Genomic DNA, 23041 nt, shown 5'->3' on the forward strand with positions numbered 1-23041 from the left:
AAAAAAGAGATGTACAATGGAGAAACTCGTGATAGACAGGTTTTGGTGCAGCTCTAGTACAAAAAACCTGCCTTACGAGTTACATCAACACTACATGTAGATCAGGGGTAGGCTAGACGGAAATAAACACATAAAAATACACAAAACAAGTATTCGACAGGTACTGTAGCAGCGTCTGCTAGTCCCACACCAAGCCGCACGGTCATGGGCCGGCGCGCTGGAAGAAGATCCATGACCGGGGGGTTGTTCTTTCTCTCTCTCTCTCTTCCCCTTGCCGTCAAGAACATCCAAGTCTAAATGGCAAGAACATCCATGATCCAACCTTGAACCCACATCTACTTCGTGACTTCGTAACTTTCGAACAGGGGTTTTCTTTTCTCTCTTTCTCACTCACACTCTCGCGAATCCCAGCCCAGTCAAGGGTCCCCATTTCTTCCCAAATTTCTCACTCTACGACCGTGTTCTGATGCCGGGGTTTATTCTGACTCGGGCTTGCATGTGTAATATGTATGTTGTATGTATGTACATAGTATGCAACTTATCTCTCTGACCTCTTCGTTCCCGTCCCAGCCCTTTTTCTTCCTCTTCTCCCTTAAGCTTAAGGGTCTCAGCCCGTAAGAACATGAGACCGCGGACTATTGAGCTTCGACCTACTCACCTGCATTATCTGACACTTTTTATACATACTTCATACGGTACATAACAGCTTGCCGGTGGCTTTGACGAAGTGTCTCTTAATCCTTAATCTTGTCCTTCTAAAACTCTTGATGGTCCTCCTGTCTCGTTAGACTCGCGATCTAGCCCTCACTTTCTTTTTACCCAAAACCCCACCACTAATAAGATCTGACGACCATTTAATACATTTAGCTTCGAGCTATATACTACTAGTCATCGCCTGTCGTATAGTTGCGCCGGGAGTTAGGGCTGTCTGCCGGGTTGGAAATTCTCAAAGGACGATCCTCGTCTGAAGTTCGACAACACAGGGTTGCCTTGACTTCATATACATAGGCCCTAGCTGCTTTCCCCTCATCAACTCGGCTGTTTTTCAACTGATGCATCGAGGCTCGTCAAGTTGTTGACCTGTTGGTTACACTCTTTCCAAAGTCTCACATGTCTCTTCGGACCTTATTATTACTGCATTGGCTTTCAGTCTCCGACTATATGTCTCTGGATGACGTACCGCGGATCTTGAAATCTCATTACCCGTCTACTACAAAAATAATATATAGTTGAGAGCTCTTTCGGCAAATCATAATCATCATTACCTCACTAACTCTCCAATAACTCTTACACGCAACACACAATGGCAGAATCAGCCATTACGACCCCGACGAGTCCAGCTCTCGAGGCACTTCAGAATCGTTCACGCGATATAAGGCGAGCTAGACCACCAGATATTACGGTTATCAGAAATGAGGCTAGGGTACCATTACGACCCCCCAAGAGGGAATCCAGGATCGGCTTGAGAAACATATTTAGCAAATCGAAAACAGTAAAAGATGAAAAAATAGTGGAGGAAGCACCCTCGCCACAAGAATCGTCACGGTACGGTTCTAAGCGTTCGTCGTTGGTGGATATTGGCAACTGGCCTCAGAGACTTCACCCTACTCGTTCGGATCTCTCTCTTCTTAGCTCACCTCCGTCTTCGATAAAGTCACCGGCATCTGTGACTTCTACGGCGTCTTCACGGCTACGACAAAATAGCATTACTGCTAACCAGGGCAAGCTCCGTCAACAGGGGTCTCCAAAGGTGAGAGACTCGGTTACCGGTTTTATCCCGCCGCCGTTATTCCAGATGTATCCTCAAGCAATCAAGTACGCAACACTACCAACCTGTGTCACCCCGATAGAGGCCCTATCCCGCATCAACGAGCTTAAGGATAACTCACAACAGCACGACTTCTCTTTAAATCAGGGTGAGGCAGAAAAGAGGAAGAAGTCCAAGAATGCACCGGAATGGACAAGCAAAGTTTATGCACTCGTTACCTCCGGATACTTACTCCAATATGCGGGAGAAGGTCGCTTTGATAGGTTACCTGAGAGGATTCTGCATCTCACTAGGGACTCTGCTGCTTATGCCAGCGACCTCATTCCTGGAAAGCACTGGGTAGTACAGGTGGCGTCATCGATGGATGCCGATGGGAACCCGGCTATGGATGCCAAATCTCTTCGATCGAAGCTCGCTCTAAGAGGGGTTGAGAAGCGACAAGTCACTAACATGCTACTGGTCTTTGAAAGCCCCGAGGGTATGGATCTCTGGCTTGCTATCTTAAGACGAGAGATTGAGTCGCTAGGCGGTAAAAAGAAGCTTTCGGAAACTGGCAAGCCTGAAATGGAAAACGGCACGATGCTAAGGAACCAAGGAAGCCAGAGGACATTAGTTGTACGGGATCCAGCGCGCTTCTCACGCATCATCTCCCAGGACTTTTCGTGGAAGCAAGAAAATGCACTCGCCGATCCTATCGAGCAAACCGAAACCGCAGAACCCCGATTAGAGCGAAGGTCAGAATCGACGGTGGATGACGGTTCGAGCATGGTTTCATCGGATGGCCAACGACTGGATAGTCTTCGAGACAGCGGTAGTGGAAGTGGAAGCAGCGGTAGTAGCGGGAACCGACTGTCGTTCATCTCATCTGGACAACGGACCTTAGTGTCATCAGCGGAATCATCGCCGGCCAATTCCCCGATTCGAGCGAGCTTCTCAAGCAATGGAGAAGATCAGCTGTTTCAATTGAGTCAGAAACCTTTACCACCTACTCCCGAGGTTAGGCCGCGTCCCAATGCCGCCGCCATCGCGAACCGGAGACAGTCCATGCAAACGATGATCCCTAGTTTCGATCCTCGCTTAGATGTCCGGGGCCGATCAATCCCAACTTTGCCGTCCTCGCTAACATCGGTACGCGAGAATAAGCACCAATTTGTGCCTAACTTTAGTGTGCCACACACAGTCGGGCGGCGGTATTCGGCTATGAATTTGTCCGCCGCAGCCTCTCGTGAAAACCAGCCGCAGACGTCCGACCGAGAAGGGCCGATAAGACCAGTCCGACGAAGTCCGCCAACGAAACTCGCGATATCCCGCCCTCTCTCTATTGTTATGGATCAGCCATCCCCAAGATCGCCATACTCACCTACCGCTCCACCCAACCAGGCTCGTTCTTCCGTACAGACACCTGACACAGCGTCCATTTTCACACCCCGGGCCAACCTTACACCAAAACAAAGTCCGCATGAGAGGAGCGAAACTCCTGAGAGTCAAATCCTTAAACAAATGACGGAAGAAGCGAATCTCACCAGCACCAGCGTAATTGCGCCGTTTCACGAGAAGCGCGCCATGCGTGCTAGTCAGCAGTATCAACAACCAAGGCTCCCCTACTTTGACATGGATAAGTCGTTCATTGCTCGACCAGCCCGAGCTCAAACTCTTAACACTTTAGCGCCTCCCGACGAAATCCGCAGAGCATCTTCATCTCTGGAGATGCGGAGGTCGTCAATGAACTCCAACTTCGGACATCAGTCTTACAAGCACGCGCTTCTACTAACTGAGAGCCCACCTCAGCAGGGTTCTCACCAAAATCGGCATTCATTCATTCACCCCAACCAATCTCATTTACCCTCCATCGAGGAGCCCGCTTACGCCCTAGCGCCGCCGTTGATATGTACACCAAAACGCTCGGCACCTTCCCTTAAGGCTTTGCAACAGGAGTCATTGTCGAATGATTACTTAGGGATCGATTCTGGAGAAAGGGCTCTTTTGACCAGAAGGAGTCTGCCACATCTGGCCGATGGACCTCCTCCGGCCCCTCCACCAACGTGCGCTCTTCCTCCGCTCCCTGCCAAGCGTTCGTCCAACCTGTCTAGGGCTATCAAGGCGTGATATTTTCTAGCTTGCGATACATTCACGCGCACTGTCATTTAGGACATATTTTTTCTTCTTGTTCGATTTATCATTTTGGTTTTATATTCTTTGCTTCTTGTATATCATTGTATTGTTATACCTATGGGCCCACGATAATGATTGGCGTTTCGGTTCTATGCCTATATTAGACCTCATCTACTGGAAAGAAACAACATACAACAGGCCCTTACGGGAATGCTTTTTTTCATGTCATGTATAAAACGAACGACGGTGTATTTTGAAGATGGGTGGGGTAGTGGTGGGGGGAGGAAAGGGGTGGGTGGATGCTGTGGGCGATGAAGATGATGAAGAGATATCGGAAGATATCGAAAGACATAATGATGGATACTATGACTTGAGATGAAACACTCGGAAAATATGTCCCCTGGACATAATATGCCTTAGCTAGCCCATTGGCGGCACCTGGACTTTTATTCTTCGTATTACTTACCATGTACCTCAAAAAAATCAAGGAAGATCTCAAGGGCTTAGGGATTCGGATTATCAGGTACATCACCTAGATGTAATATCAAAAAAGTAAAAGTTAAATAAAGCATTATGCTATGTATGATGAAACTTAAGCGATGTCTTCTTATGTAGAATATGTTCTTATTTCGTTAATGGAGATGCACTATTAAAATTAACATATCTCGGTTAATACATGTGAAGAAGACTCTTGGAATTATACCTGGCTAGCACAATGGCAATGGTAAAGAGGCAGTCACGACTTCGGTTATATGTACCCAAGTACCTATTTTCCAGCACGGACCACCGCCTAGGCGGACTTAAGTGATAGCGCGGGGCAAATCTTGTGGTACCGATAAGAAATTTGAGACCCCACACTTTGGATTAGAAACTCAAACTCAGTTTAGAAATTATTCCAAACCGCACAAAAACCAGCTATCACGAAAGTCAACTCCCACTCGTACCAACGCCATCTTCCCATCGACGTAACGAAATACGATTGCGAACATGGCTTCTAAGAACAGGTAATTAACACCTACGATAAATTCGCACCCAAAATGGCGTGCGGGGCAACGAATGAATTTACTAACCCCACAAACCAGAGACTGGGCCGACGACGACGAAGGCGACGACGTCGTAGTGGAGCTTCCCCCCCCTCAAACCATCCAAAACAAAGACGGAACCAAGACGACCATCACGTACCGCTACAACGAGAACGGGCAGAAAGTAAAAACTACCCGACGGATCCGCCTCGTGACGCACCGCGAGGTCGTCAACCCGCGCGTGGCAGAGCGCAAGACATGGGCGAAGTTCGGGCTCAGCGAGAAGGATAGCGCGGGCCCGCAGATGGACACGACGTCGGTGGGCGAGAACATCATCTTCCGGCTCAGCACGAACTGGAAGAAGGACACGAAGGACGAGTCCAAGGACGCGAATGCCAACGCCATGAAGGAGAAGCTCAAGGATAAGACTGTCAAGTGCCGTATTTGTAACGGCGAGCATTTCACCGCTAGGTGTCCGTATAAGGATACTATGGCCCCCGTTGGCGCGGAGGGCGCGGCTGCGGATGTCGCGGCGGGTATGGGTGATGAGGCTGCGGCGCAGGGTACGCCTGGAGCCGGGAAGAAGGGCAGTTATGTTCCCCCTGCGCTTAGGGGCGATCGCGGTGCGGCGGGTGGTGAGAGGATGGGTGGTAGCAAGTATGGAGAGCGTGACGACTTTGCTACTTTGCGTGTGACGAACGTGAGTTATTTCCCCTCCTTTCTCCTTTCCTTATCCCCTAACCCTATCTCCTCCCCCATCACCTCTACCTATTACTCTAGCTAACGTATTATATACGTACAGGTCTCCGAAATGGCAGAAGAAAACGAACTGCGCGACATGTTCGAGCGGTTCGGCCGCGTCACGCGCGTGTTTCTGGCCAAGGACCGCGAGACGGGCCTCGCGAAGGGGTTCGCGTTCATCAGCTTCGCGGACCGCGGCGACGCTGTCAAGGCTTGCAGCAAGATGGACGGCTATGGTTTCAAGCATCTCATCTTGCGCGTCGAGTTTGCTAAGAAGGCTGCTTGATCGTGTTGCTGCTTCGTCGTGGAAAGGGGGCTTGCTACCTGGTTTGCATAGTCTACCATTGATGCGGCTTGGTGGTAGTGGATGGGATGAGGTTATGGATGAATGAATGGCATTGAACTCGGTTTTGCTACGTGGCTATGGCATGTGAGCAGATGGGTAGACTGGGATAAAATGGACTCGGTTTTATTTGAATTCTACGGCCTTTGTGACCTGAATTTCGTGAAGTGAGTGTCTTTTTTTCCTTGATGAGTCTGGTCCCGTGAATGGCTTATGGTCTGGCTTATGGCTATTAAAAGCCACATATCCAATCTCTTTCTATGATACTGCTCTGTCGCCCTACTCCCCTACCCTATTCCCTTCTTCAACAACTGCTATGCAGACCGGATGTCCATTTTACTAAGGAATATGACTGTTGTCTTTCCTAAAATATCAAGACTTGCCTTGTTTAATACGGACCTATCCAGACAGCATGTGTATTATACTAGGTACCTTTCTCTTAACTGTCGTGTCTTATAACCATAGCCCAACCCATTAAAACCCAAGGATCACCCTTTTTATCACTTGTTTATTAGTATTAACATGTGTGAGATTTTCTTTGATCATGAAAATGATAGTTATCATTTATGCAATCATAATATCCTACTTACTATAAAAATAGAGGTGTCGTGTGAGTAATTGGGGGATTACGGGAAGTAAGGACAGTACGTAGCTGGAAGAACTCCCGTGTCGGATAGTCACGGCCTATTAACGTATAGCGGTTTCCTTATTGGGTCAACCCCTCGTGGCGTTCCTTCGCTGGAATTTATCAACCGGTGGGATTTTCTTATCTCATAGCCGAGCTTCAGCTACAGCTTGCAGACGCCTGCATTCCAGAACGTGCTGTACCTGTCCATCCGCACTTTCCTTGCATGTGACGTACCTGTAGGAATTGATCCTTCAGCCTTAACACAACGAATAAACGACATCAATTCAAAAAATTGTTTGCTACGTTAAAAGACTAGAAAGTCTAGAGGATCTCAATATCACGATCATCTAAAACGATCAAGTTTGAGGCAATAGTGACGTCGCGAAACATCACCAAATACCCAACACACCCCGAAGACGGCAAATGTATCTCACGTGGAACTTTTCCTTATCCAATTGAACTTCTTCCCGTCCCCATCGTTCCCGTCGACTACTTTCCACCTGCATATTTGCCAAGTATTTTATTTGTTCATTTTCCCAATTTCTCCCACAAATCAATTCACCGTCCACGTCCACATTCTTGTTGCCAACTCACTAAATCCACTACCTTTCCTTTTCTTTGTCGTTTCTATGGCTGCTAGTCGACGAGGTTCATTACACAACACCGTTTAATTTTTAATTTGTCACCAATTGTCAACTTTTTAGGTGACATAGGTGTCACGGTCGAGCACAATGAGTGCGGCCGTCGATTCCTCTGATGCTGGCGAGCTGCGCCGCCGAAAGCCATCGACAGATGATCACAGTGAGACTGATGAAGGCGTTGAAGATGTTGTATCATCGCCAAAGAACAGAAAGACCTATGGTCGTACACCAGATGGAACAAGTAAGTAATATAATGGCGTATACCTACTGGATATAAGACATCGTGCTATACAGCACTGTATACTAATCAATGCTTCGTCTCAATAGTCTTCACCGTTCCTACTACACATGACATGGTCTCTCAGCTACTCGATCCTCGAGAACCAAAGAACTTATCGGATGCCATCGTCCTTGCCGTTCTTGCAGGTCACATTCTAGCCCTCTATTTCCTACCGGACTCCATAAAAAGAACTGTATTCGCAACTATCTTCCTCTTCTGGCGAACATCTTACAATCTCGGAATCGGTATTCTTTTACGCTTACAGTCAAATGACAACAAACTCGTTGCCTGGGCCAGAAACTGGAAGCTGTTCGAGAACCCTTCCAGTGGTAAGAACCCACGACCATGGCTGTACAAGCTACTAAAGCGTGAATTGGAGATCAAGATTCCCGAGGATTACAAATTCGAGGAAGCTCCAATCGAGTACAACACCTGGCTTGTCTTTCGACGCCTTGTGGACCTCATTCTTATGTGCGACTTCGTCTCTTACTGCCTGTTTGCAATCGCTTGCGGACATCGCCCCGCTGGAGAGTCTTCCTTAGTCACCGTCGCACGATGGGTTTTCGGTTGGTTAGCCATTGGCTTCAATTTGTGGGTTAAACTCGATGCCCATAGAGTTGTGAAGGATTACGCCTGGTACTGGGGTGATTTCTTCTACTTGGTCGACCAAGAGTTGACATTTGATGGCGTATTCGAGATGGCCCCGCATCCCATGTATTCGATTGGATATGCTGGATACTATGGCATCTCCGCGCTTGCAGCCAGCTATTCGGTTCTATTCATCTCCATCGTGGCTCACGCTGCTCAACTTGCCTTCCTTGTTCTCATAGAGAACCCTCATATTGAGAAGATATATGATCCTCCTACTCGTAAGAGTGAGGTCCCTTTCAGACCTCGTGTTCACAATCTACTAGGGATCAAGAACATCGACTTGCTACGAACTGTCGATTATTCTACTTTCATCAACATCTCACTTATTGCACTTATGGCTTTTGTCACGCCGCAAACGACGCTATATCAGACACTCTTCTTCTCACTCGCACTCATTTTTCGACTCTGGTACTCTGTCGGACTGGGTATCATCCTCACACGACAGTCAAACAGCAAAGCATGGACCCGCCACTTTTTGAAGGTCGGAGAGACTCCCGAGGAGGGCTGGCGACAATGGAAAGGATATTATCACATTACTCAAAGTATGTGCTTTGCCTTCTTCGCCGCTGCTTGCTGGAAAATGTACAGTGCTCCAGTTGACTGGAACTACGGATTCGTGATGCTTCGACATGTCGTCGGTGTTAGTCTTATCGCCCTTCAAACATGGACTGCTGTGAGCATCTACGATTCTCTCGGCGAGTTCGGCTGGTTTTTCGGTGATTTCTTTTTCGATCAAGAGGCGAAGCTCACTTACACCTCTATCTACCGCTTCCTGAATAACCCTGAGAGAGTACTCGGTACCGCCGGTTTATGGGGTGCAGCCATCATCACATGGAGCAGATCCATATTTGCCTTGGCATTAGTGAGCCACGTTCTCACTCTTGGATTCCTTCAGTTTGTCGAAAAGCCGCACATGCAAAAGGTCTACGGTCGCGAACTCAGGCGTGAAGCTGGCTTGACCAAGTTTATCAGACGCTCTCTACCTCCTCCCGTCGCGGGCTGGCAATCTAGCGTGACCAAAGTCATGGATGACACGTCTCACTTTGTCGAAGATTTCCTAGACACGGCACGTCCTAAGTTAGCTGCCGGCGTCTCGACAATTGTTAGGGATACCACGGCCCTCTTCAACAAGTACCCTGCCCGTCTTACTTTGACTAAGCTTTCTCCCGACCTCGCGGGTTTCGACCCCAAACACTACTCTATTAGTGTCGAAGGTGAAGCATCTGGATTCTCTGCTCTGTCGGAACGATCAAGTGGAAAGGAAGGTCTTGCTGCACGATTCCCCAAGAAATTAGAGACCATGATATTCGAATATGGTGCTCCGATCAAGGTCAAGTGGCAAGCACCGGCGAACCACGGGAAGAAGGACTGGATTGGTTTATATATGGTAGCCGATAATCGTTCTCGTGAAATCACCGAACTCCCGTCTCTCGGACGATGGATTCCTACAGTATCTGGCCAATACCAGTCTACCACAGCTGACAAGGGCGTCTTGAAGTGGGATCAACCGATTGAAGATTCTGATAACGGCGATGTTAGCCTTGTGAGTGGTGAGATGGAATTTTCCGGAGACAAGTTATGGTGGACCCAGGGTGTCTACGAATTCCGCTACCACCACGACGGAAACCATAATGTCATGTCTATCTCTCAACCCTTCGAGATCCATATTGGCCGCTTCGACTACAACGACGCCGAAACAGACCCTGAGGTGACTATTCAGCAAGCTGTCGAGTCAGCCCTTCTCCCAGTGGTGCAGAACTGCCTCGACCGAGACCCCGATATCGCACCAAGCACACCGATCGAGCCATTCGGTAGCCATGTGGAACGTCACGGCAAATACGCCAAACGATTGGTCTACGCCATTCACCAGATGTTCGGTATCGAGTTTACGCCTGCCGTGGTCCCCGCCGATGGCAACGTTAAGAACTTGGCCTGGCGAATTTGTAACGCAAAGCAGGTTTTGGTACGTAATACAGTTCGTTCAATATCAACACAAGATTGGGTGGCGAGACTAACTTTTTCCCCCTCCAGGCTCCTTACAGTATGTCGCGATCTAGAGGAACGTCTACACCCGGAGAGGAGAAACAGGAACCCCTTAGCCCGTAATCGGGTGTGCGACATAGGTTTCGACTGGTGCATATAGTGACATTACGGACATCGCAAGGGAGTTGAGGATTTGCCTACTGCTTTTTACGTATAAAACTTCCTCGTTTTTTCTTACTCTTCTCGTCGAAGCATGTTTCCCTCGATTGTTCGTTCTGCATCTGGCATTTGTTGAGATACCAAAAGTCCGGTTGCTTATCTTTTTTTCCGAGGGAGGGGAGAAAGGCATGGGCGGAGTTGTTGGGGTTGGTTCTTGATGGATGGATGGATGGGCTTGGAGCTGAGTTATGTCGATGATGTTGTGATGTCGGATTTTGTGGAAGGGCTTGGAAATTACTGAGCTTTTCAAGGCTGTGGGCTCTGGGCTTAGTTAAAGGCTAGGGGCAGAGGCTTAGGTAGTAATGCCAATTGAGAAATTAACTGTTATGAATTGGGTGTTGATGTGTATATGTGAAGGCCATGGTTGATGTTATGCCGATAAGAGGCTCATTCATCTTGCTGCGTTGATATCTGAGCACCAGCTGCCCCTTTGAATCTACAACCCTTAGATGTCCACACTGCGGCTTTGATAGTGAGGGCATATATATGCCTGCATGCATACCCAGACAAGAATTGCCAAGGCGAACATCTAAGCCAGTCATTCCATTCCCATAAAGTCAGGCATATTTCGATACTCTTTGCAGAAGACACATCGCGGTAGAATCATAACAGAAGGTCAAGCGTATTCGACTAAATAGACATATTTGGCATAATTCAATAATAGTGTTACTTCCAACGCAGTGCTAACTCACTTACTCACCTACCCCCATTCCCATTCCCTCACCACCCACATCTAACCCCCAACCCAAGACCCCCTTAACTGAAATCTCACGCCTCACGCCAAACTAGGCGACTTCAACCCCTCCTCAATCCCAATCCCAACCTCCGAGCTCCCACCCTGCACACCCGCACTCCCACTCGCGCTCCCACCCGCTCTACGCGCCTTAGCCCCTGCTTTCAACTGCTCCCACTTCTCCCTGTACCTTACGAGGTTCGCCCTCGCTTTATTGTAGCTGCGTTCCATCTCCTCCATCTGCCGTCCCATAACCACGATCTGGTCCTCAAGCTCTCTATTCCGTTTCGCAAGAGCCTCGTCTGCTGATTTCTCCCCTCCTCCCACACCCCCTCCTAATCCCATCCCTCCCAATCCCAACCCCGCAGCGGCACCAGCAGAAGAAGTCCCAGGCGTCAACCCCGGCGTCTTCCCCCCCGCCGACGAAAGCGGGGATCCAGGGCGCATAAGCCGCATGCTCTCCGCGAGCCGCATCCCGGAGTTCTGGGACATGCTCTCGAAGGCATGGAGGCGACGGCTTAGTTTGTCCAGCATATCCTTCAGACTCGCGTTCTCGGTGTGCAGCTCCTCGAGCATATTCGACATCTCGTGGTTTTTCCCCCCACCACTACTACTTCCAGCTACCACATCCCGACTATCGCCGTAGTAAGAAACGGTTCTGGCGCGACGAGGGGGCGCGGGAGAGGTCCCGCGGGCGTCGATGAAGTCGTCGGTGGAGTTGGAGACGTCGTCGTTGCCGCCTTGGGCTTCGAGACGTCGCTTTTCTTTGTCGGCGAAGGTTAGGATGCTAGCGTAGGACGCGGTGTGCCCGCTTGTGGGCACGACGTAGAAGGAGTCGTTGGCGGATTGCCCGTCGCGGGCTACGGCTCGCAACGCGGCTTTCGAGTACAGCTTTCGGAGGTCGGGCTCGGCTACTCCGGCGGATGGGTTGCGGGTGCGGGAGGGACGCTTGTGGGTGGGTGATTTGGGTTGCGGTTCGGAGGGGGGAGGGGCGGTTACGACGGCGGCGGAGGGGGAGGAGGAGACGGGGTCTTCTTCGCTGATTAAGGGGAGTCCGGCGAAGGCTAGGGGCGCGGAGATCCGGTTTATGATGCTGCCGAAGGCGCTGTAGAAGCGCGAGAAGCCCTCGTCACTGGCGGCGGCGGCGGGGGGTTCGGCTTGGTCCTGGATGCTGGAGTTGGAGCTGCGGGGGGCTCGTTCTTTCTCTGGGGAGAGGGCGTTGGGCCTTTCGGAGTTGTCGAGCATGGTCTGCATCTTGGTCCGTCCGCTTCTCCGCGATGTGGTAGCGTCCATGTTGCCAGGGGCTTCGGTGTTAGAGATGCTTGGACTGAGAGGCTGAGAGCGGTACTTTGACCGGATGCCACGAGCAGAGGCTAGGTTACTGGCGATAGAGGCCCCTAGGTCACGCGCGGGATATCGTGGTTGCTTCGGTAGTGTGGGTAAGGGTTGGTTGCCCTTCTCATTGGAGGACCCGGCGGCATCAGACTTTGATTCTGTGGTCGCACCTGGGATAGCCTCATCCTTCTCGTTGGCCTGGGAGTCATTCTCGGGGGTCTGCGAGGTGGGCACCTTGCCCGGTATCTGGAGGAGTTCGGAGAGGCGGCGATGATGCTGCTCGAGCAGCTTGAGGGTACGGAGTGCCTCGACGCTGCTAGTGTTCTTAGCGGCGTTGGCGAACTCGCCGGCAGCCCGTGTGTGCTCATTCACTGCGACGGTGGTGTCGGACGTGTGGGTTGCTATGGATGCGGCTCTCGCATGATCATGCGCCTATGATTCGACGAGTTTAGCTGCGAGGAATAATGCATGGTCGGGTCCGACCCCGACATTGCGGTGTGTGATCCTACCTTGATTAAGGGGGACGACTCCATGATGTTAAGCAGCCCAAGAAAGGGATCCGAGGCAGAAGGCGAGGGCCGACTATCGCAAAGGGGCTTAGTGATTTTGCCTCCTTGCAGGCAGAAAGTGTGTTGCAGCCTTGTATGTTTGGTGGTGCTTGTCTGGCGATAATGGATAATGGATAATGAACGATAATGAACAAGGAAGGTTCTACAATTAGAACTGCGAACCCCATCCCATTACCGAAGTTCGGGTAACGGAGCTTAAAAGATTAGTGCGGAAATGGTGGGTGGTCGGTGGGTGGCTTCCCCCCAATTCCACCCCAATTTGGCTTTCTAGTTGGGACTTCCAATCTTCCAGTCTTCCAATTACCGAATGAATATGACGCTCCATCATTATGTGGGGTAATATGTATATCTAGGGCTAAAATGGTTAGAAAGTTACCTAGACTGTCTGGATATGATTGACCTAGGGATGCACATTGTCGCACCTGCCTGACCTGCACACGTACCTAGTTGCACAGTTTGAAACTTTGGTGGGGTTATTCGGTCTTGCTTATTATCCCTTGATGTTTTTAGCAGGCGGGCAGTGGGTTGTGTGGCTGGTGAATCTTACCATCTAGGTACCACTAGGCTAACCCTGATCGATGATTTCCAGGGGCTTTCCAGGGCTGTTCTGTTTGATTTATGAAGCAATCGTCCCGTCTAATCAATAGATTGGTCGCTTGCATTATATGAAATAAATCTATTCTTCTCGTCATTTAGCCACATCTTCATTGTTCAAATTGTCATAATTATCTATAACCGGGGATTAAGGGTATGCGAATCGCATCGATACATTACGCATACGCCATTACGAATACAAAGAAAGACACGGACCTCTCTATACCTACCTGGCATATATCGACGGAGAGAGGTCAAGAGCTATAAGCTATGACGACAAGATCGCAAGGAAATAGGTGGTAAAAGTCAAGCTACTCACATTGGCGCATACTAAACTACCTACTAAATTGCAACGCGACACATTGGTCTCATCGCCACGGCCTTTGTCTGCTTACTTAGTACCTAGTTATCGACATTGTCAACATATGCGCTTGCTAATGCAGACGTTGTTGGTGTTATGATAACGATTAGATTGATCTGAGAGTCGACATTGGAAGACGGGAATAGCTTTCACTTTCAGCTGACACCTCTAAGGATTCGGATGCGTGCTGTTGTGTTACCATTCGTCACAATCGGCCATTAACTTACTTATCTTTCTCTGGGGAATCATCGTCATCACCGTCATCATTATGGATGTCGCAAACTCAAATAGCTCAAATAATCCAAGTAAGGTTGGAAAGTTCAAGTTCGCTGCAAAACGATGGAAGAAACAACCTTCGAGGGAAAGTTTTGGATCTGCTGCTAGTAGCGAAGACATGCCTCGTGGTAGAAGTCCAGATAGTCGTGGCCGAGACCATGATCGTGTACACGGCGGGTCATTTTCTACCACGCAATCCAACGAGATGGCCGCAGAAGACCACGATGGAAAGGGGGGACCTGACCCTGAGGAGAGTCCTGAAGTCTATTATTCGGAAAAAGAATTGTAAGTGTTATTTACCTACTTGTCATTTCATGTCTTGTCGTTTCTTATTACTTGCTGCTTAAATATTGTTGTTTGTCTATTCCTTGTCATGTTTCTTATCACATCGGTTTCATTCATGTATATCATCATATCATGTTAATCCTATATTTCATGATATCTATCTTCCCTGCCTTTACACCTTACCTAGTATTTAGTAGTACATATTTATTCCTCATATCCACCTACATATATATATACTATTTCTCGGCAGTTAGGTAAGCCATGAAACATTTCCCACAATTCCTTACCCCTCCGTCTCGGTCGAGCTGGCCGACTTAATACAGCTCATAAGAAGAGAGCTTCATTTACAACCAGCTTCACTTACACCTGCACTTACAAATGAGTTACGCATAACTATAATTCATTATTGGACCAAGTTATTTGCCTAGCGGCTAAAAAACTGGAAAATTGGAAAACTGGACTGTGTGTAGTTTAGTTGGCTCCGCAGCCTACGAGGCCTTATTTCTAGTCAGCTTCCGTGCCTACTAGTATCAGCTCGTATCCGCGTTTAACACCTGGAGGTACGCAGCGTTACAGTGCTCCAGCGTGCCAACCGGTCCACTCCGGCTTTTCTGCCTTGCTTTCCGCCCCCATACCCATACACCTCTACCACCTTTATAGCAGCATAGGCACCTACTTTTAAGCATTTCCTACAGGTCCAAGCTTCACCGTTTAATCATAGCATACATAGAGTTGTGTGGCTTTGATTCTAATTGGCAGCACGGTTACCATTTTACCATCATGGTTGTCATGGTCATGGTCATTAAATCTGACATCTAACTTCTTAACGGCGACGTTATTGACCATTCCCATAGGTCCTCCGTTCGACCCACCGTACCCTCAACTCATCCTTCTCAGATTGGCCAGTTGACGACGTCGTCGCCAATAATCCAAGCAGACCACCTACCAGAGACCCAGGCCCAGACTCTGGACAATTTAGATCCAAACGGTCGAAACGGTCTATCACGATCAGCGACCCACGCCCCTTTTAGTGTCCCCTCTAACGAGCCGGCTCGTCAATCATCACCTACGAAGATCGGTTTACATCCACCTCAAAACTCCTCTTCGAATCGGTCGAAATCGCCTTCTAGTAGGATTAGGGACGCTTTCAGAAGCAAGAGGAGCGCAAGTAACCTTCAGGGTTTGAGTAATAACGGTAGCCAGACCGATATTGTCATTTCCGAACCTGAATTGGTGAACGCGTCATCCCAAAGGTCGACCGCCGCCGGTACGGCTTCTCGTCCGAGCACAGCTTCCCAACCTGATACAAATGCTATTAAAATAACATCTTCCGAACGCCCGCGTCGTCATAAGAGCCCGGCGCCTATCGACACCTCCGCTCGTCCTCGTACGCCGCCACCGTCCGAACCCGCCGCCCCCGTCATCGTTAATACCCCGCCGACACCAACCGAGTCTCATTATTCGCACCGTTCCCGGGGAAGCTCGTCAGCAAGCACGGGCCCTAACCCAAATGTGGTTGTGTCGCCTTCGGGTAATATGATATCACACCGACGAGCTAGATCAGGATCTGGAACGAGTATTGGCCCAAGCAAGTTATCCAATATAACCTTGGCTCCGCTCACACCAACCCCCGAGGACGCTGTCCCACAAACCCCCGGAGGCAGCTTTTTCTCTTCTATGCTCTCTGCTGCACAAACCGCCGCCACCAGTCTCAGTACCGCCGTCACCAACACTAATATCCCAGGTGGAAACAAACCTAAACCGAACATTCCTAGAGAGACGCAACCGGGCGACGACGACGATAAGGTAGAGGTCGAACCGTCTGTCGAGCAGTCGGAGGATACTATGGGGGACAAGGAACCGGCCGTCAAAACCCTTGGTAAGGGTGATCTCAGCTTAAGCCAGTTGGGCATATCCGATCCTGGAAGTACTGCACCTACGCCGACCGCTTCGAAGTTCTCCGATTCCACGGCCGACCACCGAGCACGTTCTGAATCGGCGCCCGTGGATAGCACAAATGCATCCGCCGACGATGGCCGTTTTGATGACCTAGCAGTCAGGCCGCCACAGTCCAATTGGGAGACAGGTACGACACCACCTACTAGTTTATACGAAGGAAAGACAGGGGGATTGCAGCGTACCGGGAGCATTAGGAGTGCTCTCGGTAAGAGGCGGAAACGCGGTAGTACCGGCGGTACTGCTGGTACTGGCACTACGATCGGTGCGGCTATTGCGGCAGCTAATGCCTCTGTAGCTCACCCTTCTGCCACCGGCAGCGTTCCGAAACTTACCGGGTTTGCCGTAGCGAGTAAGAAACGCAATCGAGATTTCCATGCCTTGTTCAAGAGTGTCCCCGACGACGACTACCTCATCGAAGACTATAGTTGCGCGTTGCAACGCGAGATCCTCGCCCACGGCCGACTCTACGTTTCCGAAGGTCATTTATGTTTCAGCAGCAACATTTTCGGATGGGTGACGACCCTGGTTATGAGCTTTGACGAGATAGTGTCTGTTGAAAAGAGAAGCACGGCTCTAGTCTTCAAGAACGGTCTTATGATCACGACACTCCACGCGAAGCACGTGTTCGCTAGCTTTGCTAGTCGAGACTCGACTTACGACTTAATCGTTAATATATGGAAATTAGGACATCCTTCCCTGCAAAGTTCGCTGAATGGCGTTTCGTTGGAGGGTACAGGCGGCGACAAAACCGAGAAGCTCGAGGATGCCGATGCCGTGACAGGAAGTCGGAGTGCCACAGCATCCGAAGACGAGGAAAGCGAAGACGGAGACGACGTCTATGACGAGGACCAGGAAGACGACGATGCACCCGAAGTAGCACAGCCGACCGAATCAAGCCCGGCCGATACGGATGGCGAGAAGACTGGTACGAGGAAGGTATCTGGTGCGCTCGCTACGAACGGCGCCGTCGAGAAGACCGACTTCGCTCCCGCACCCGCCGGCGCAGCTGACTTCCCTGGACCTGCTACTCACGCGCCAACGGACTGTGGCGATGCGGAGACTCATTATGATATCGTAGTTGGCGACGATGTTATCGCCGCTCCGCTTGGAAAGGTATACAATCTCCTGTTTGGGCCGGCATCCGCCGCGTGGATGGGGAAGTGGTTAACCAACGAACAAAAATGCACCGATCTACAAATGGAAGACAAGAAGGGTTTGACCCAAGATAACAAGAGCCGAAACTATACCTATATCAAGCCCCTTTACGCTTCAATAGGACCTAGACAGACAAAATGTGTAGTGACCGAGACACTAGAGAACCTAGATCTAGAGAAGAGCGTCAACGTGGTAGTTGTTACGCAGAATCCGGACGTACCTAGTGGTAACGTATTCTGCGTTAAGACCAAGTACTGTTTGTCCTGGACCGAAAATAACGGGACTCACGTTCATATCAACGCTACAATAGAATGGTCTGGCAAGAGTTGGCTAAAAGGTAAGATCTTATAATTATGGTCTCATTGGTAATTAGTAACTTACGTCAATAGGACCTATCGAGAAGGGCGCCAGGGAAGGCCAGACACAATACTGCAAAGATGTCTTCGCTAGCTTAAAAGCAGCAGTTTCTTCTGGACCCCGATCTGCCGGACTTAATGGGGGACCGGCAAAGGGGAAGAAGAAGCGAATCAAGGGCAAGCTACACCAAGCTTCTAAGGAAAGCTTGGGCGGCCCCTCTGATTCGGTGACATCGAAATCGGAAGACTGGGGTCTGCTTGAACCACTTCACGGTATCCTGGGTCCGGTAGTGGATATTATCAAACCTGTCCTCACCGGCAATGTGGTGTACGGACTCCTCGTCGGCCTATTAGTAGCGACATGGTTTGGTTTCGGGTTTAATGGTCAACCGAGAGTCACACCGTACGGACGTGAGCTAGGCTTCATAGGATATCCAGAACGGGCTGTCGCCTACGAAGAAATATGGAGACGCGAAGAAAGCGATCTTTGGGACTGGCTAGAAGAGAGGGTCGGCCTACATCGCATGAACGAAGGAGCGATACCAATACGTAAAAGGGTAATGGAGCCAAGATCGGTCGAAGAAAAGTTGCGCGAGGAGCGGATGAATGATCGAGAAGTCGAAGAGGCTATAAGGGTAACAGAAGAGAAGTTGCAAGTTTTAAAATCCGTTATGGACCGGAAGAAGGCACCTTTAAAATCTAGCGGGCAAGGTAGACCGACCTCTAAAGTACCAGCGACGGAGAGGTAACGATGAAGGGAATTAAAGGGAAAGAAGGAATGGAACGGAATTGAAAGAGAATAGGGAGAAGAGTTTACATCACACCACACATCACAACGCACGACGCACAACACACATACATACACAACATGCCAAAGCTGCGGCAGCTTATCCTATATCCCATTTGTCAGCAACCTTGGAATCGACGACGCCACGACAGAGAACACTGGAGGTCTGTTTTTTTATCGTTGTAAAACTTATAGCCTGTACTGCATATCGAAAAGTATGTTCTATATATATCTTTTCTTTCGGTTTCGTCTCAGTGCCCCCGGGGATACCGGGACTTGGCCGAGTTAGTTACTAGGTAGCTACCTTTCTAGAATCTAGGTATCTTGTAATATAGGGACAGAACAGAATTGCAACTTGACTGTAGATTGGTGCTCTTTGCTGTGAAGATTTGAGTGCTGAGGGAATGGTTGTGTGAATGTGCTGTGGTTTTATACGAAGTACACTGTATCCAGTACGTGATAATGCCGAATAAGCTTGCAGCTGCCCTGTAAGTTTTAAAGTTTAGGGGGGTTTAGCCTGAGCCACAGCGCTGGAAGCTGCGATAGCGTATAAAATGTGGGACCAATTAACGCGTATCTTCTTCAAAAACGCGTCTCTCAACCGCGGGGTCCTGCATCTACAAACCAACAACTACAAACTCAATTCGCTCTATTCTTATCTTCTCTCCTCAAACTTACGAGAACATACCTTTTCATACCAAGGCACGGACTTTCACCTCATACTTATTAAGCACCAGAAAAATAAAACCTAAAGGAAAAGGAGAGTACGAAGTGAAGAGAAACATACATCCACATCCGTCACAATGGACGAAGACGACATACCTCGCCAATACGACGACAGCAACCGCGCCTTCCTCCAAGCCTTCATGGCCCGCGGCACCCTAACATTCAAGCAAGCCCAACCAATCCTCGCCGCGATCTTCACCGCAGCGGAGACAACCGCGTTCGCCCGCCGCGCCCGCGAGGACCCGGATAACCCCGAGCCGATCCCCACGACCGCCAACCAAGTCACCCGCGATGACTTCGACTCGTACGTGTCGGCGGCGTCCGAAGCCGCTAGTGCGTTTGACTATGAGATCCGCAGCGCGACGCATCAGGCGACAAAGGAACGCGTTTACGCGCTGGTCAATGTGGCGGGGGATCCGCTGACGCAGATGGCGACACTGCGGACGCCGGAGGAAAACGCGTTTGTGAAGAGGGTTGTTGATGCGATGTTTGAGCGGTATAATTCCCCCCGTTTGGAGATGTGCTGTTTGGATGGGATGCAGGCGAATAAACTGCGCACGGCGCCTAGGGAGGTGGAGGAGAATGGTGGTGAGGGGGGAAATGAGAATGGGGATGGGAATGGGGAGGGTGCGTCGATGGTTGTGGGGGGCACGAGGGGGTTGAAGAGTAGTGAGGTGGAGAATGTGATGCGGAATATGGTCGACGAGGGCTGGTTCGAACGGAGTCCTAAGGGGTTCTATTCGCTGGCCCCAAGAGCGCTGATTGAACTCCGCGCTTGGCTTGTCGATGCGTATAACGACCCCGATGCGGAGCCGGACGAGTGGCAGCGCGTTAAGTTCTGCGAGGCGTGTCGTGAGATCGTGACGGTGGGGCAGAGGTGCGCTGAGCGCGATTGTAATGTCAGATTACATGATATCTGCCAGGATGCGTTTTGGCGCATGCGTGGCGAGCGGAAGTGTCCTAAGTGTAGTAAGGAGTGGACTGGACGGCACTTTGTCGGCGAGCGCGCGGTTACGGAGACGGAGGCGTATCAGAGGGGCAGACGACGGAGTGGGAAGGGGAGGACTAGTTTGGTGGAGAATATTGTGGATGATGGGGAGGGAGGAGAGGAGGAGGAGGAGGAGGAGGAGTGATCTAACGGTACATACATGTCTGCCGTGCTGGTGGGTGGCGAGCTATGAGCTATTGTTTTACTTCTACGTCGGCTTTGATTTGACTGGGATGGAGGAAAAAGAAATGGAAATTAGAATAAAAGGATAGGGGTTTGGTAGGAAAAGGAGCTAGATACCCTCGGGGGTAATGTGAATGGTTCCCCTGAAATACATAGATTTATTGATTATACGTCTACACTGGTTTGATTTACGGGTTCTTCTATATGCTAGCGATATGAATCTCGTTTGAACTTCGCTTCTTATTCTGCCATACAGGAGGCCTCGTTGAGAAGTGTTAAAGCTTTCGCCACAAAGACTGTGGCTGTGCAATGACCTACGCCAAGAGATCGGAACTCGATGCCCTTGCTGACAGAGCGACCTGATTCAACACTCCCATCTTCAAATATTGGCCAATCATTTACATTCTTACTAACAAAGGTAAAACAGGCTTGGGGGTATTAAGTTTGCGTTGTATAACAATTGACAATTGATTTCTGATTCCCATTTCATCCTTTTTCTCTCATCGTCCGAATCGAAATCACCTCCCAATTGTATAGAACCGTACAAACGATACACACGATACATACGATACATACGATACAGAGCCAAGATGCTCGAGTACTTCACTATCAAGAAGTTGAAGAAGCACCGTGAAGATAAGGCTGAGAAGCAACGATTGGAAAAAGAGGAGAGAACGAAAGAAAAGGGGAAGGGAAAAGAAGTCGAGATCACAACAAAATCCAGCCCCGCAATCTCGACCTCCGCATCCTCTAGTTCTCCCGAGTTTGTCTTAGAGACAGTGGAGGGTATGCCTATCCTCGATAAGGAGGACGAAAAGTTTCTCGAGAGACTTACCTCTCCATCAGATACTAATGATGACGATGACGAAACCCCGCCTCCTCTACCCCCGCGCGTGAAGACGCCTGTGATCGAGATAGACAGCGATTCGTCTAGCCTCGTTAGTAAAGACGAAAGTAATGGTAATAAGAAAGATGCCTCTGCTAAGGATAGCAACGGCAAGGCCAAAGAACAAGATAAGGATGACGAGAAACCCGATCACAAACCCAAGCGCTTCGCCTTCGTCACAAACCTCTCCCGCAACATAAGCCTCAAGCGCAAGCCCGACGACAAGCACGAACACAAGGGCAAGCACAAGAAAGACCAACACCTCACCGTACCCCCCTCAACCACAACCGCCACCACCGACCCGGAGCAAGAAGCGCAGAAGGAAGAAGAAGATATGGCACACGTCCTCGAGGACCTAAACCTCGCCGCATCAACCGACAACAAAGCCTTCTCGCTATCAAAAGAGTCAGCAGAGACGCTGCGCAAGTTCACACAGGTGCTCAAGGACCTCGTCAACGGCGTGCCGACAGCATACCAGGACCTCGTAGGACTAATCGAAGACCGCGACGGCGTGCTCGCCCGCTCCTACGAAAAGCTGCCCAAGAGCCTCAAGAAGCTCGTCGCCCAGCTCCCCGACAAACTCACCTCCTCGCTCGCCCCGGAACTCTTAGCCGTTGCGGCTGAAGCGCAGGGTTTGAAAGTCGAAGAGGAGGCCGGGAAGGAAGGCGCGAAGAAACTGCTTAGTCCCGGGAACCTGATGGAGTTGGTGACGAAACCGGGCGCGGTGGTGGGGTTGTTAAAGGGCATTGTGAATGCGCTGAAGACCCGGTTCCCGGCGTTCATCGGCACGAATGTGCTTTGGAGTATGGCGGTTTTCTTGCTCCTGAGCGTGCTTTGGTATTGCTATAAGAGGGGGAGAGAGGTTAGGCTCGAGAAAGAGGCTAGTGAGGCGGCGGATAAGGCGGTGGGTGAGCCCGGGGTGGTTGTTGGGGAGGTTGAGGAGGTTGATGATATGGAGGGGGGGAATGGGGATTCGGGGAAGAGTAGGAGTGTACCGCTTATTGAGGCGGTGCCGAGTGGGTCTCAGTCACAGACGCAGCAGCCGGCTATTTCGGTGTCTGGGCCGGTGGAGGAGGGGGGTGGGAAGAAGTAAATGGGATAGGATGATGGTGTCGTTTATGATAGCATTAGGGGAGTATGGTGGTGCGGCTGGAAAAGGGGGGTAAGGAAAAGGAGTGTGAGAGGAAAATGGGAATGGGGAAAGGGGAAAGGGAGGGAAAGGTTCAGGTTGATCCCGACCTACTCATCATTCACGAGGTTACGAGGCTTTACGCTTGACGGATTGTTGTAATATAGAGATACCCGGTTGCTTTATATGTTTATATGAGGAATTAGAGTTTCGTTACGTTATGTTGTGTTTGTTAGGTATGTTTGATTTTTATGGTGGTTTGCTTGGTAAATCGAATTTTGAGCGGATTCGAAGGGTTTAGGATGTTCGAGATAGACAAGGAATGAGGATA

General features: G+C 50.0%; 7 protein-coding genes across 7 annotated transcripts; 6 read left to right on the forward strand and 1 right to left on the reverse strand.

Annotated features, from left to right (window-relative positions):
• Positions 1–1181: 1181 nt before the first annotated feature.
• Positions 1182–3987, forward strand: GGS22DRAFT_40826 (uncharacterized protein). Its single transcript, XM_047967009.1, has one exon. It carries the CDS (start codon positions 1304–1306, stop codon positions 3872–3874), a length of 2571 nt encoding a protein of 856 aa, XP_047816619.1. The 5' UTR covers positions 1182–1303; the 3' UTR covers positions 3875–3987.
• A 764-nt stretch (positions 3988–4751) lies between these two features.
• GGS22DRAFT_168747 (eukaryotic translation initiation factor 3 subunit-like protein) lies at positions 4752–6490 on the forward strand. Its single transcript, XM_047962214.1, has 3 exons — positions 4752–4884; positions 4963–5602; positions 5705–6490. Exons 1-3 carry the CDS (start codon positions 4868–4870, stop codon positions 5927–5929), a joined length of 882 nt encoding a protein of 293 aa, XP_047816620.1. The 5' UTR covers positions 4752–4867; the 3' UTR covers positions 5930–6490.
• Positions 6491–6869: 379 nt separating this feature from the next.
• On the forward strand, positions 6870–10715 carry GGS22DRAFT_168748 (phosphatidylethanolamine N-methyltransferase). The gene is made up of 3 exons (XM_047962215.1): positions 6870–7496; positions 7583–10149; positions 10218–10715. The coding sequence occupies exons 1-3, from the start codon at positions 7346–7348 to the stop codon at positions 10290–10292; spliced, it is 2793 nt and encodes a 930-aa protein (XP_047816621.1). The 5' UTR covers positions 6870–7345; the 3' UTR covers positions 10293–10715.
• Positions 10716–11126: 411 nt separating this feature from the next.
• On the reverse strand, positions 11127–13081 carry GGS22DRAFT_40864 (uncharacterized protein). The gene is made up of 2 exons (XM_047967011.1): positions 12966–13081; positions 11127–12888 (listed from the first exon to the last, which is right to left on the reverse strand). The coding sequence occupies exons 1-2, from the start codon at positions 12987–12989 to the stop codon at positions 11164–11166; spliced, it is 1749 nt and encodes a 582-aa protein (XP_047816622.1). The 5' UTR covers positions 12990–13081; the 3' UTR covers positions 11127–11163.
• Positions 13082–13743: 662 nt separating this feature from the next.
• GGS22DRAFT_168753 (uncharacterized protein) lies at positions 13744–19153 on the forward strand. The gene is made up of 3 exons (XM_047962216.1): positions 13744–14541; positions 15396–17992; positions 18045–19153. The coding sequence occupies exons 1-3, from the start codon at positions 14249–14251 to the stop codon at positions 18758–18760; spliced, it is 3606 nt and encodes a 1201-aa protein (XP_047816623.1). The 5' UTR covers positions 13744–14248; the 3' UTR covers positions 18761–19153.
• A 162-nt stretch (positions 19154–19315) lies between these two features.
• GGS22DRAFT_168758 (Nse1 non-SMC component of SMC5-6 complex-domain-containing protein) lies at positions 19316–20874 on the forward strand. Its single transcript, XM_047962217.1, has 2 exons — positions 19316–20505; positions 20673–20874. Exons 1-2 carry the CDS (start codon positions 19602–19604, stop codon positions 20738–20740), a joined length of 972 nt encoding a protein of 323 aa, XP_047816624.1. The 5' UTR covers positions 19316–19601; the 3' UTR covers positions 20741–20874.
• A 198-nt stretch (positions 20875–21072) lies between these two features.
• GGS22DRAFT_40879 (uncharacterized protein) lies at positions 21073–23038 on the forward strand. The gene has a single exon (XM_047967012.1). The coding sequence runs from the start codon at positions 21286–21288 to the stop codon at positions 22672–22674; it is 1389 nt and encodes a 462-aa protein (XP_047816625.1). The 5' UTR covers positions 21073–21285; the 3' UTR covers positions 22675–23038.
• Positions 23039–23041: the final 3 nt, after the last annotated feature.

Source organism: Annulohypoxylon maeteangense, assembly GCF_022496945.1.
Source record: "Annulohypoxylon maeteangense strain CBS 123835 unplaced genomic scaffold GGS22scaffold_14, whole genome shotgun sequence".
NCBI lineage: Eukaryota > Fungi > Ascomycota > Sordariomycetes > Xylariales > Hypoxylaceae > Annulohypoxylon > Annulohypoxylon maeteangense.